General features: G+C 44.7%; 1 protein-coding gene across 2 annotated transcripts in view; it reads left to right on the forward strand.

Annotated features, from left to right (window-relative positions):
• TTC27 (tetratricopeptide repeat domain 27) overlaps positions 1-14361 on the forward strand; it is an 880123-nt gene that overhangs the window by 817987 nt on the left and 47775 nt on the right. For both annotated transcript variants that reach the window (XM_063917959.1, XM_063917958.1), the window contains 2 exons: positions 241-406; positions 2783-2980. In XM_063917959.1, the coding sequence (XP_063774029.1) occupies positions 241-406; positions 2783-2980 (364 nt within the window). The remainder of the gene's footprint in view (positions 1-240; positions 407-2782; positions 2981-14361) is intronic.

Here is a 14361-nt window from a genome sequence, read left to right on the forward strand (position 1 = left end):
ACCGAAACATTGGGGTAAAGTGGCAGCAACACATGCCTTGGGTGATAGAAGAGGGCAGAATGCTCCCATGTGTGCCAGTTTTCCCAGGACAGAAATGTTCAAATACCTTTAATCCAAACTTCTAAAACAGATTACCAAGATGTTTGGAAAAGAGGGTTTTTTTATGTCACATAGGTGTCCTATTTATAAAATGATAGGAGTCTGTTTGATTTGCATTTATGTTTCCTCTTATCTTCCAAGGAATAAGGCCTTCCGAACTCTTAAAGAAGCCATTAAATGCAACTTTGAGCACTGGCAGATATGGGAGAACTATCTACTAACCAGCACTGATGTGGGGGAGTTTGGAGAAGCTGTGAAAGCTTACCATAGACTCATGGACTTAAGGGAGAAATTCAAAGATGTGCAGGTGGGTAAATGATCAGATGACCTTAAATAAGCCAACACTGAACATTCCTGTGTAACACTTTATACTCTTTCTGGCCAGGTTTGGTCTCTCAGTAAAGCTTTGATCAAATGCTGCTCGTATCTGGTAGACCACATAATGATGGGTGTTATAAGCTGGCTTGAAGCATTAATTTAACTCTCTGTTCTTTTGTGGCTTATTAATGATCTTGCAGTGTTGTATGTGTTCTAGACATATACAGTATACTCTGTACAGTCTTTTAGTATACTCTGTACAGTCTTTTAGTATACTCTGTACAGTCTGTTACTAACTACAGACTTGTTTGCTGAGTAATATATGGGTAGTGGCCGAGACTTGATGTATCCATGATACTGTTGTACACTTAAACCCCAAGAATGTTGCCATTCCTTTACTGCCAGTGCCTCTAGCGCCCTCTACCTTTCGGCATAAATCAGACAAACCTTTTACCCCGATACATTATCCTATGAATTGCACTCATACGGATGTGCCCTCATACACCTAGCCTCAGTACACAATGCAGTGCAAGACGCCTGGCACAAGAAAGATGCGCAGAGTGGTGTAGTATAGCGATGACTTCTTTAACTTTGCGTATTATTCGCACCACAAATGCAGTGATACATCACTCAGTCAGTACCAAAGACACCGGGCTGTGACTTGAACAGCACAGGAATTACTGTCAAATATGTACAAAGTCACAGATGAAGCACAATGGAACGTGGCATAAAAAAAACACCGTCTGCTGCATTGTAGCACCTCATACAGATTCACGCTCACTCGCACACAGATGTACAAGTGTTGCTTATCAGATTCACGCTTATCAGATTCACACTCATATCCAGTTTCACGCTCACTCGCGCACAGATGTACAAGTGTTGCTCATCAGTGCAGTCTCGAGTAGTGGTTTTGTTGCCGCACGTTTAACAAAAATGGGCCATTTAGTGTGAATGCGGCAATAGTGCACGAGGGCACATCCGCACATGCCCTAAATATTTATTGTCTACTCGTATGATGTCATAGATTCTATAGTCTGTTAATAAGAAGGTTATATGTGTTAGCTATTCAGTTTGTACCATAATTTTCACAAACATGTATAAAATGTGTTAAGTTATTTTTATTTTCCCCACAGAAAAAAAAAACTTTTCAGTTCTTGTAAAATTTAAGGTGTTGTGAAACTAAATGTGTTTCCATAAAATAACAATAACTCTCCAGGAAATGTATCTGAATGCTAAGAATTAGCATTACTGAAATACATAAGTTCAGATGGATTACATACGTTTTAACGGCGGATGAGATGCCGGCTGTCAATATCTTGACCGCAGCATCCCGCCCACCAGAATACCGGCAGCGGGGCGAATGCTAAGAGTCCCCTTGCGGGTTCAGTGGCTCACGCTCTATGGGTGTCATGGGTACCCACAAGTGGGCATATCCCTGGTGTGTCGGCATTGCTGGCTGTCGGGATTTCGACGTCTGTGTCTTGAACTCCGGGATCCTGACAGCCAGCATTTTACCTGCAACCCATTCAGATATGTATTTTGGTGTTAATCTCATGAGTACCGTAGCTAAGTATTTAGTTTGGGAACATTCTGGCAATCAGCAGACTGCTAGGTAATAGTATTGGCCACATTATATTAATGTGTTAGGTAAATAGCAAGAGAGATTACTTTATTTACCCTGTTTTCAGACCTCTGGCAAATTGAAACCATCCATTTTGTGTTGCATTTAGCAATGACAAATAAGTGCAGTGCTCTGTAAAACATACAGTATTGATTTGCTAGCTAGTGGTTCATTCATTAATGGTTATAATTGGCGAATCATATGTTAATTAACTTTTTCAGGGTTCTCAAGCACATTTTACAATGTGAAATTTCTTTAATATACTTTTAATGAGCTATATAACCTATAAACTACCTTAAACACGTCTGGTGGAATAGCATCCGGATCCTTGGTGTTAAGCAGCAGAATGTTTGGTCACACTCTAGCTCATTAAATATATTCAGCTAAATATTGATTGATTCAGGCTAGTTTGTATTTAAATGTCCGTTGAATTATTGATTAGTATTTGACATGTTTTATTACTCATACTAAAAGTCAAGCTATTTTATTAGCATAATTAGTCATTTAGTTTGAGTTATTGCTCTGCTTCTGTTTTCAGAGAACTGCTCCAATACAAAATATATTTAAGGTTATCACAATGGGGAATTTAATAAACTAAGCCATTTGCTTGTTGGTAATGCTTAATGGTATTTGTAGTTCAACAAGTCTAATAGGTTTGTATTTAAATTTGTATTAAGTTTGTATATATTTGTATTATTTACATTTTGTGAACATTTAATTATTGATATTGTTCTTGTTCTATAGGTCTTGAAGATCTTAGTTAGAGCCGTGGTGGAAGGAATTGTGGACAACAATGGGGAATCCACAAGTAACCTGAACATTAAGCTACAAGAGTTGCTTGGGAGAGTAACCGCAAGGGATTCCAGTGATGCGGAAATCTGGAAAGCATATGCCAAACTATATGGAAATGGGCAAAGTGAAAATGCAGAAGAAAATGAAAAGGTAATGTCCAGTATTCAGAGGACACTTGTCTGTTTAACAAAGGAGAACTGTACTTGTCGTTTTTATATTTTCAGCCAATTCCACCCCTCCTTAACTAGTACATTTGCAAAGGTTCTTTTCCAGATATTTTATCCTATATCCAGATGTAGCCACACTTGTTATTGCGTCATAATACGAATGCGCCGCACTGTGACTGGCTGTAGTGGGCATTTGCTCCATAGGGTTTAATGTGTGTGCGTGCATATACACGCACACAGACATGGGCACACTAGCCGTGCCATCGCTGCCACGCAACGATGAGCGTGGCAACATCTGTACTTCTGTTGAGTTACTCATCAGTAGCAAAACCCTGTGTTCTCCAGGCAGCAGTGCTTGGAGAATGGAAAAGAAGTGCAGGGCATTTGCTGGTTCTTAAGATGCAACTGTTTGGATTGTGTTGAACATCTGCCTTCTACAGAGAGATCTGTACTTCTAATAAATGTAAAATTCCAGTTTAGCTAATTTCTTTTCTGTATAATCTATAATCGCTGTACTCCATGTTTTCATTAGCTGTAGTGCACAATTTATTTTTAAGTCTCTTTTTCAAAGGTCATTTAAAATAATAAAATACATAACTATAAGAGTTCAGTCTATATATTGCCATACGTAATCCTATGTTGCAATGAATGGTTCAACAATGGACTTCTCTGTCTTATATGGGTTTTGTTAAGAATTCAGAAAATGTCAGTGTTTTAGGTGAGCCTAGCCAAAAATAAAGCATGTGGGAGTATGTGCTGTCAATACTGGGGTTTTATCTATTTTTTATCTTTCTCCACTTGGCAGCGTGTAGCTCTCAGTGACTCATGTTGTAACTTAATGGTATTCTACACTTCTAGGTGGAGCATTTCTCTTTAGTCCTGACTGTAAGATATAATACTAATAGCCTTTAACAAAGCTTCCGCGTTCCATTTTCATTGGATTGCTCTACCAGTAACCTATAGTCAGGAACCCTGAAACTACGCAGGTTGGTCAGTCACATCAGACGTCGCTATATGAGTGTTGTCACCATCTTCCAGTAAAATAAGGTGTTCTCAAAGAGCAGGAGTATTTGTGAAAGTAAAAACAGTAGGCTTAAGTGGGTAAACTTTTAAACTATACTACTGGTCATTGAACAGAAAAAGGAAAAAGAACAGCGCTGGCACTTTTACACTAAAATGTTTTAATTAATTTCATATCACATATTAAAATACATCCTTCATATCCATATCATATAAAAACAATTATAATGTATATTAATTAAGCTATATATCCCACCGGACAATTCCGCTCTATATACCCAATCAGAGAAAACTGTTCCTTACTGATTTTGTATAATTGTATACCGCTGAATTTAAAGCTAGATATTATTACTTTATGTGCTTTTGACAATAAATCATGACCGCATAGATGTTATCAATCGATAGGAATGTCCAGCTGATAAGTATAGTTCCTCAGTTATTATAATGAACAATTATCCGGTCCGTTAATTACGCAGATTGCAGTTCTTCTTGGATATACAGCTCAGCGGCTTCCTCAGTGTCCATGGACACTGAGGAAGCCGCTGAGCTGTATATCCAAGCGGGGAAACGCGTTTGTCGGATGCACTGCTAAAGAGCTTTTGGTGAGACACCTTCATATATTACTGGCCGGCCAGAGACACTTACACCTACGGATAACATCTGACTATCTCTATTCATTCCTTCATGGTCATTGAACAGGTGAAAGATCATTTTCCTGCCAGTAATTATTCTCTAATGAAAAACATGAAGGCAGGGCATCTCATTGTTATACATAATGTGTCTGCAACTGTGCTGCTGATATAAAAGTTGATACGGTGGGATTGTATTAGCCTCGCTGAGGATGGATTTTGTATTAAATTGCAACCAGATAAGCAACTTCGGGAATTTTTAAGTAAAATATATTTATCTTACGTCCTAGAGGATGCTGGGGACTCCGTAAGGACCATGGGGTATAGACGGCTCCTCAGGAGACATGGGCACTGCAAAGCTTTAGAATGGGTGTGCACTGGCTCCTCCCCCCATGCCTCTCCTCCAGACCTCAGTTAGTTCCTGTGCCCAGTGGAGACTGGATGCACTGCAGGGGAGCTCTCCTGAGTTTCTCTGAAAAAGCTTTTGTTAGGTTCATTATTTTCAGGGAGCACTGCTGGCAACAGGCTCCCTGCTTCGTGGGACTGAGGGGAGAGAAGCAGACCTACTTAAATGATAGGCTCTGCTTCTTAGGCTACTGGACACCATTAGCTCCATAGGGAGTCGGAACGCAGGTCTCACCCTCGCCGTTCGTCCCAGAGCCGCGCCGCCGTCCTCCTCACAGAGCCAGAAGATAGAAGCCAGGTGAGTATAAGAAGAAAGAAGACTTCAAAGGCGGCAGAAGACTTCAGATCTTCATGAGGTAACGCGCAGTGGTAACGCTGCGCGCCATTGCTCCCAGCTCACACACACAGGCGCCACAGTAAGGGTGCAAGGCGCAGGGGGGTCGCCCTGGGCAGCATAAATATACCTCAGATAAGACTGGCAGAGTACTTATATATACTGTAGAGGCTATATAATTCCAAATCCCTCGCCAGTATAAAGATTTAGAGCGGGACCGAAGCCCGCCATCGGGGGGCGGAGCTTGATCCTCCAGCACTAACCAGCGCCATTTTCTCCTCAGCAAGCTGCAGAGAAGCGGCCCCGGACTCTCACCCTGCTGTTAGCTAGTACAGAGGGCCAAAACGAGGGGGGGGGGGCACATTATTTGGCGCAAAAATGTGGTGTTTTTTTACACATATATATATGTTAAACCAGATAGGACCGAGATAAATTGACAATTGGGAATGTCTTGGGTTTAGGAGTGCTCTCTTCGTTCTGTTCTTATGGTCTCTGTATATGCTTGCTTTTTAGTTTCGTTGATTGTTCATTGAACTATTGATGACAATAAAGTATTATTATTATTATTATTATATATAAAAAGTGCTGACAGGCTGGGATTTTTGTCTCAGTGTACAGTGGCGCTGGGTGTGTGCTGGCATACTCTCTCTCTGTCTCTCCTAAGGGCCTTATTGTGGGTCAGTCCCCATAATATTAGGCTTCCCAGTGTGTGTGGGGGTGTCAGTACGTGTGTGTCGACATGTCTGAGGTGGAAGGCTCATCTAGGGAGGAGGCAGAGCAGATGATTGTGTTGTCTCTGTCGGCGCCGCCGACACCTGATTGGATGAATATGTGGAATGTTTTAAATGCTAATGTGACTTTATTACACAAAAGATTTGACAAAGCTGAGTCCAAGGAAAAAGCAGGGAGTCAATCCATAGCTTTGACTGTGTCACAGAGCCCTTCGGGGTCTCAGAAACGTCCCCTTTCACAGGTATTAGACACTGATACCGACACGGATTCCGACTCCAGTGTCGACGATGATAATGATAAGTGGCACCCAAGGGTGGCCAGGAGTATTCAATATATGATTGTTGCAATAAATGAACGCCCTGTTTGAAAAAGCTTGGGAGACTCCAGATAATAAACTGCAGATTTCCAAGAGAATTATTATGGCATAACCTTTCCACTCCCAGGACAGGTTACGGTGGGAATCCTCACCCACGGTGGACAAAGCTTTAACGCGCTTGTCAAAAAAGGTGGCAATACCATCCCCTGATACGGCAGCCCTCAAGGATCCTGCTGATCGCAGACAGGAAACTACCTTAAAATCAGTCGGACTTGGATCCTTGGGCGGTAGAAATTGTATCCCAGGGATGCAAACTAGAATTCGAAGATGTGCCTCCTCACCGATTTTTCAGATCAGTCTTGCAAGTTTCCTCCCCAGAGAGGGAAACAGTGGCAGCTGCCATGCAGAAACTGTATCATCAGTAAGTGATTATCAAGGTTCCCCCTCTACAACAGGGGAAGGGTTGTTATTCAAGCCTTTTTGTGGTCCCGAAACCGGATGGCTCAGTCAGGCCCATTATGAATCTAAATTCCCTGAACCTATATCTGAAAAGGTTCAAATACAAGATGGAATCTCTCCGGGCAGTGATCTCCAGCCTGGAAGGGGGGGGGGGGTTTATGGTGTCATTAGACATAAAGGATGCATACCTTCATGTCCCCATTTATCCTCCTCATCAGGCGTACCTGAGATTCGCTGTACAGGATTGTTATTACCAATTTCAGACGTTGCCGTTAGGGTTTTCCACGGCCCCGACAAGGTAATGGCGGAAATGATGGTGCTCCTGCGCAAGCAAGGTGTCACAATTATCCCGTACTTGGACGATCTCCTGATAAAGGCGAGTTCAAGGGAATAATTGTTACAAAGCGTATCTCTCTCCCTGAGAATACTACAACAACACGGCTGGATCCTAAATCTATCTGTCGTTTTTTGGACATGATTCTGGACACAGAAAAACGAAAGGTCTTTCTCCCAGAGGAAAAAGCCCAAGTACTCCAGAACATGGTCAGAGACCTGTTAAAGCCAAAAAGAGTGTCAGTTCATCAATACACTCATGTATTAGGAAAGATGGTGGTGGCCTAAGAGGCCATGCCACACGGACTTTTCAGTGGGAACTTCTGTACAAGTGGTCAGGGTCCCACCTGCACATGCATCGGAAGATTGCCCTGTCCCCCCGGGCCAGGGTCTCTCTCCTGTGGTGGCTCCAGAGTGCTCACCTTCTAGAGAGTCGCAGGTTCGGCTTTCAAGATTGGGTTCTTGTGACCACGGACGCGAGCCTCCAAGGAGGGGGAGCAGTCACACAGGGAAACAATTTTCAGGGAATATGGTCAAGCCAAGAGGCTTACCTACACATCATTGAGCTGAAATTGAGGGCCATTTACAACGGCCTCAAACAAGCGGACAATTTTCTTCGCAACCTACCTGTTCTGATCCAGTCAGACAACATCACGCCCGTGGCGCATGTGAACCGTCAGGGCGGGACAAAAAGCTGAGCAGAAATGGCAGAAGCCACCAGGATTCTTCGCTGGACGGAAAATCATGTAAGCGCTCTGGTAGCGGTCTTCATTCCAGAGTGGACAACTGGGAAGCAGACTTCCTCAGCAGACACAATCTCCATCCAGGAGAGTGGGGACTTCATCAGGAAGTCTTTACAGAGGTGACAAGTCGTTGGGGACTTCCTCAAATAGACATGATGGCATCACGCCTCAACAGGAAGATTCGGACGTATTGTTCCAGGTCAAGGGACCCTCAGGCAGTGGCGGTGGACGCCCTGGTGACACCATGGGTGTTTCAGTCGGTCTATGTGTTCCCTCCACTTCCTCTCATCTCAATAATATTGAGAATCATAAGACGAACAAGAGTGCAGACGATACTCATTGTTCCAGATTGGCCTCGAAGGGCCTGGTATGCAGATCTTCAGGGACTGCTCTCAGAAGATCCGTGGCCCCTTCCTCTCAGGGAGGACCTGCTACTACAGGGGCCGTGTGTGTTCCAAGACTTACCGCGGTTACGCTTGACGGCATGGCGGTTGAACACCAAATTCTAGCTAAAAAGGGTATTCCAGAGAAGGTCATTCCTACTCTTATTAAAGCTAGAAAAGATGTTACGGCGAAACACTATCACCGTATCTGGAGAAAATATGTGTCTTGGTGTGAAGCCAAGGATGCTCCTACTGAGTATTTCCAACTAGGACGTTTTCTCCATTTTCTACAGACAGGAGTGGATATGGGCCTAAAGTTAGGCTCAATTAAGGTGCAGATTTCTGCCTTATCCATATTCTTTCAGAAGGAATTGGCTTCTCTCACAGAAGTCCAGACTTTGGTAAAAGGAGTATTGCACATCCAACCTCTTTTTGTGCCCCCAGTGGCACCATGGAACCTTAACGTGGTGTTAAGTTTCCTTGAGTCACACTGGTTTGAACCGCTTCAAACAGTTAAATTGAAGTTTCTCACTTGGAAAGTGGTCATGTTATTTGCCTTGGCATCTGCGAGGCGGGTGTCCGAGTTGGCGGCCTTGTCTTTCAAGAGCCCCTATCTGATTTTCCATGCGGATCGAGCAGAGTTGAGGACTCGTCCTCAATTTCTGTCTAAAGTGGTTTCGTCATTTCATATGAACCAACCTATTGTGGTACCTGTGGCTACGGGATCCTTGGAGAAGTCCAAGTCCCTTGATGTAGTCAGGGCCTTAAAGATTTATTTAGCCAGAACAGCTACGGTTAGGTAAATAGATGCAGTTGCTCGCTGGATCTGTAACTCGATTCAGCAGGCTCATTCTACGGCTGGATTGCCGGTACCAATTCAGTAAAGGCCATCCACTAGGAAGGTGGGCTCTTCTTGGGCGGATGCCTGAGGCGTCTCGGCATTACAGCTTTGCCGAGCAGCTACTTGGTCGGGGTCGAACACTTTTGCTAAGTGCTACAAGTTGATACCCTGGCTGATGAGGACCTCGTGTTTGCTCAGTCGGTGCTGCAGAGTCATCCGCACTCTCCCGCCCGTTCTGGAGCTTTGGTATAAACCCCATGGTCCTTACGGAGTCCCCAGCATCCTCTAGGACGTAAGAGAAAATAAGCTTTTAAATCTACCGGTAAATCTTTTTCTCCTAGTCCGTAGAGGATGCTGGGCGCCCGTCCCAGTGCGGAAACATTCTGCAAGACTTGTATGTAGTTATTGCATACTTAAGGGTTACGTCACAGTTGAGATCGGCCTCTGGCTGATACTGTTTTGTTCATACTGTTAACTGGTTATTGTATACCATGTTGTACGGTGTGTATGGTGTGGGCTGGTGTGTATCTCGCCCTTAGATAACAAAATCCTTTTCCTCGTACTGTCGGTCTCCTCTGGGCACAGTCCTAGCTGAGGTCTGGAGGAGGGGCATGGGGGGAGGAGCCAGTGCACACCCATTCTAAAGCTTTGCAGTGCCCATGTCTCCTGCGGAGCAGTCTATACCCTATGGTCCTTACGGAGTCCCCAGCATCCTCTACAGACTAGGAGAAAAAGATTTACCGGTAGGTTTAAAATCTTATTTTCTCATACGTCCTAGAGGAAGCTGGGGTCCACTTCAGTACCATGGGGTATAGACGGTTCCGCAGTAGCCATGGGCACTTTAGGACTTTTCAAGGATGTGAACTGGCTCCTACCCTGACTGGGTGAAAGGTTACATGGTAGTGTGAATCATATCAGTAAGAGGTTGGACTGAATCTCATACAGAAAACTGAATATAATCTGTTGAAGATGTGATTTTTAATAGTTCTGCCTTTCATCCACAGGGACCCCTCTGGGTCACATACAAACAAGTAGTACAAACGGATACCGACATGGACTCTGATTCCTGTGTCGACACTAGTGATTCCAGGGGAATAGGTCCTAAGTTAGCAAAAAGCATTCAAAACATGTTTTAGCTATAAAGGAGGTGTTAGAAGTTACGAAGCCCCCTCTTTTACCACAAGGAGAGGTTTTACTTTAGTAAAGAAGTAATGTAATTTTCCCCCCACCTCAGGAGTTGAACAGTGTCTTGGAGGGAGTCTGATTTAACCTGAAAAGAAATTTCAGATTCCCAAAAGGAATTCAGGCAGCTTACCTTTTTCCAAAAGGTGGGAGTCACCCCGCATTTTAGACAGGGCCCTGTCATAAAAGAGAAAAGGTGTTTCTCCCTGCGCCTGGAATGGCTTCACTTAAGGAGCCAACAGACCGCAAGTGAGTGAGGTGATCTATTGATGTGGCCAATGGGACACTACACAGGCCTACCAATGTCTGTGCGTGGGTGAGTAGGGCTATTGAAAAGTGGTCAGAAAACTTGTCATTAGACATTGACACAATAGATTGAGACGAGATACTCCTAACATTAGGTCATATCAAAGAGGCTGCTGCGTACGTATTAGAAACCATGAAATATATTGGTTTCTTGGGATCAAGAACCGCTACCATGGCAGTATCGGCTCGGAGGACGTTGTGGATTTGCCAGTGGAATGCTGATGCAGATTCCAAAAGAAATATGGAGGCTCTCCCGTATAAAGGTGAGGCCTTGTTTGGTGATGGGCTGGATGCGTTAGTCTCGGCGGCTACCGCAGGTAAGTCAACATTCTTGCCTTATGCTCCTACACCGGCGAAAAAGACACATCACTCTCACATACAGTCCATTCGGCCCAACAAATACAAAAAGGCCAAAGGTTCCCCCTTTTTTGCAGGAAGGGGAAAAGGAAAGAAATCCGCAGCGCCTCCCGGATCGCAGGAGCAGAAGTCCACCCCTGCTTCTGCCAAATCTGCAGCATAACGCTGGGGCTCCCTTGGGAGCACGTCTGAAACTTTTCAGCCAAATCTGGATTCAATCTGGCCTGGACCAATGGGTCTTACAAATAGTGTCTCATGGGTACAAACTAGAGTTTCAAGATGTCCCCCCATGCCGATTTTTCAAATCGACCTTGGTAGTTTCTCTTCCGGGAAGAGAGGCAGTAACAACGGCAATTCAAAAACTGTCAGGATCAGGTAATTGTCCTGGTACCCTTGACACAGTAAGGAGAAGTGTTTTTATTCAAGCCTCTTCGTAGTTCCGAAGCCGGACGGCTCGGTCAGACCGATTTTAAACCTGAAAAATCTGAATCTCTACCTGAAAAGGTTCAAGCTCAAGATGGAATCCCTGAAGGTAGTGATTTCCAGTCTGGAAGAGGGGGGACTTCATGGTGTCAGTAGACCTAAAAGATGCTTACTTGCATGTTCCCATTTATCCTCCTCACCAAGCTTATCTGAGATTCACAGTACAGGATTGCCATTACCAGTTTCAGACGTTGGCGTTCGGACTCTCCACGGCACCGAGGGTATTCACCAAGGTGATGGCGGAGATGATGGTCCTCCTTCGTTAAAAAGGAGTCAATATAATTCCTTATCTGGACGATCTGATAAAAGCGAGATCCAGGGAACAGTTGGTGCAGAACATCGCACTCTCCCTGTCAATACTCCAACAACACGGTTGGATCATGAATTTTCCAAAGTCGCAGTTGGAACCGACGACAAGATTGTCCTTTTTAGGGATGAATCTGGACACAGAAGTACAGAGAGTGTTTCTTCCAGTGGAAAAGGCTCTGGAAATCCAGAAAATGGTCAAACAAATATTGAAACCAACAAGCGTGTCGATCCATCAATGCATTCGGTTGTTGGGGGAAATGGTAGCGGCCTATGAGGCCATACAGTTTAGCCGATTTCATGCCAGAGTATTCCAGCAGGACCTGTTGGACAAGTGGTCCGGATCCCACCCACACATGCACCGGAAAATAATCCTGTCCCCCAAAGCCAGGATTTCGCTCCTGTGGTGGCTACACAGTTCTCACCTACTAGAGGGACGCATGTTTGGGATTCACGACTGGGTCCTAATAACCACGGATGCAAGTCTCCGAGGCTGGGGAGCTGACACACAGGGGAAAAGCTTCCAAGGAAAATGGTCAAGTCAGGAAGCCTGCCTTCACATAAACGTTCTGGAATTGAGAGCCATTTACAACGGCCTTCTACAAGCGGTACATCTTCTTCAAGATCCCGTGCAGATCCAGTCGGACAATGTAACAGCAGTCGCGTATATAAACAGGCAAGGCGGAACGAAAAGCAGAGCGGCAATGGCAGAGGTGACAAGGATTCTCCTCTGGGCAGAAAGACATGTTAGAGCTCTGTCAGCAATTTTCATTCTGGGAGTTGACAACTGGGAAGCAGACTTCCTCAGCAGACACGATCTCCATCCAGGAGAGTGGGGCCTCCACCAAGAAGTCTTCGCAGAGGTAACAAGTCTTGGGGAGTTCCTCAAGTAGACATGATGGCATCTCGTCTAAACAAGAAGCTTCAGAGATATTGTTCCAGGTCGAGAGACCCTCAAGCAATAGCAGTGGATGCACTGGTGACCCAGTGGGTGTTTCGGTCGGTATATGTTTTCCCTCCACTTCCACTGATTCCAAAAGTTCTCAAAATAATAAGAAGAACAAGAGTTTGAGCAATCTTCATTGCCCCAGACTGGCCAAGGAGGGATTGGTATCCAGATCTTCAGGAGTTGCTCATAGAAGATCCTCGGCCTCTTCCTCCTCGAGAGAATCTACTACAGTAGGGGCCGTGTGTGTATCAAGACTTACCGCGGCTACGTTTGACGGCATGGCTGTTGAGCGTCGGATCATAGCCCAAAAGGGTATTCCCAAGGAAGTCATCCCCATTCTTATTCAGGCCAGGAAAGGAGTAACGTCTAAACATTACCACCGTATTTGGAGAAAATATGTGTCTTGGTGTGAATCCAAGAAGGCTCCTACGGAAGAGTTTGAGTTGGGAAGTTTTCTCCATTTTCTGCAGGCTGGTGTGGATGCGGGTCTTAGATTGGGGTCAATCAAGGTCCAGATTTCGGCCTTATCAGTTTTCTTTCAAAAACAATTGGCCTCCTTTCCAGAAGTTCAGACGTTCGTGAAAGGGGTTCTGCACATCCAGCCTCCATTTGTGCCTCCAGTGGCACCATGGGACCTTAATGTGGTGTTGCAGTTCCTTCAATCCGATTGGTTTGAACCTCTGCAGGAGATAGAATTGAAGTTTCTCACTTGGAAAGTGGTGATGCTTTTGGCCTTGGCATCCGCAAGGCGGGTGTCTGAGTTGGGGACCTTGTCTCACAAGAGCCCTTACCTGATCTTCCATGAAGATAGGGCAGAGTTCAGAACTCGTCAACAATTTCTTCCAAAGGTGGTTTCGTCCTTCCACATAAACCAACCTATTGTGGTGCCAGTAGCTACTGACACTTTCACTGAGTCACAGTCTCTAGATGTGGTTAGAGCTTTGAAGATTTATGTCACAAGACCAGCTCGATTACGGATAACAGAGGCTCTGTTTGTCCTGTATGCTCCCAACAAGATTGGGTGTCGTGCTTCTACGCTCATTCTACGGCAGGCTTGTAGGTACCGAAGTCGGTGAAGGCCCATTTTACTAGGAAAGTGGGCTGCTTTACAACTTTGCCGAGCAGCTACTTGGTCAGGGTCAAACACATTTGCTAAATTTTATAAGTTTGACACCTTGGCCGATGAGGACCTCAAGTTCGGTCAATCGGTACTGCAGGGTCATCCGCACTCTCCCGCCCGTACTGGAGCTTTGGTATAACCCCATGGTACTGAAGTGGACCCCAGCATCCTCTAGGACGTATGATAAAATAGGATTTTAATACCTACCAGTAAAGTCCGTAGAGGATGCTGGGCACCCGACCCAGTGCGTACTTTACCTGCAGTTTGTTCTTTATAGTTATACAAGTTGTGTTTCATTTGTTTTCAGCATGTTGCTGTAAATGGTTCATGCCTGTTGGCGTGTGTCATGTTGAATGCCATGTTGTTGCTGCATGGTTGAGATGTGAGCTGGTATGAATCTCACCATTAGTATAAAAGTAAATCCTTTCCTCGAAATGTCCGTCTCCCTGGGCACAGTTCCTATAAC

This window comes from Pseudophryne corroboree, chromosome 4 (genome assembly GCF_028390025.1).
Source record: "Pseudophryne corroboree isolate aPseCor3 chromosome 4, aPseCor3.hap2, whole genome shotgun sequence".
Lineage (NCBI taxonomy): Eukaryota > Metazoa > Chordata > Amphibia > Anura > Myobatrachidae > Pseudophryne > Pseudophryne corroboree.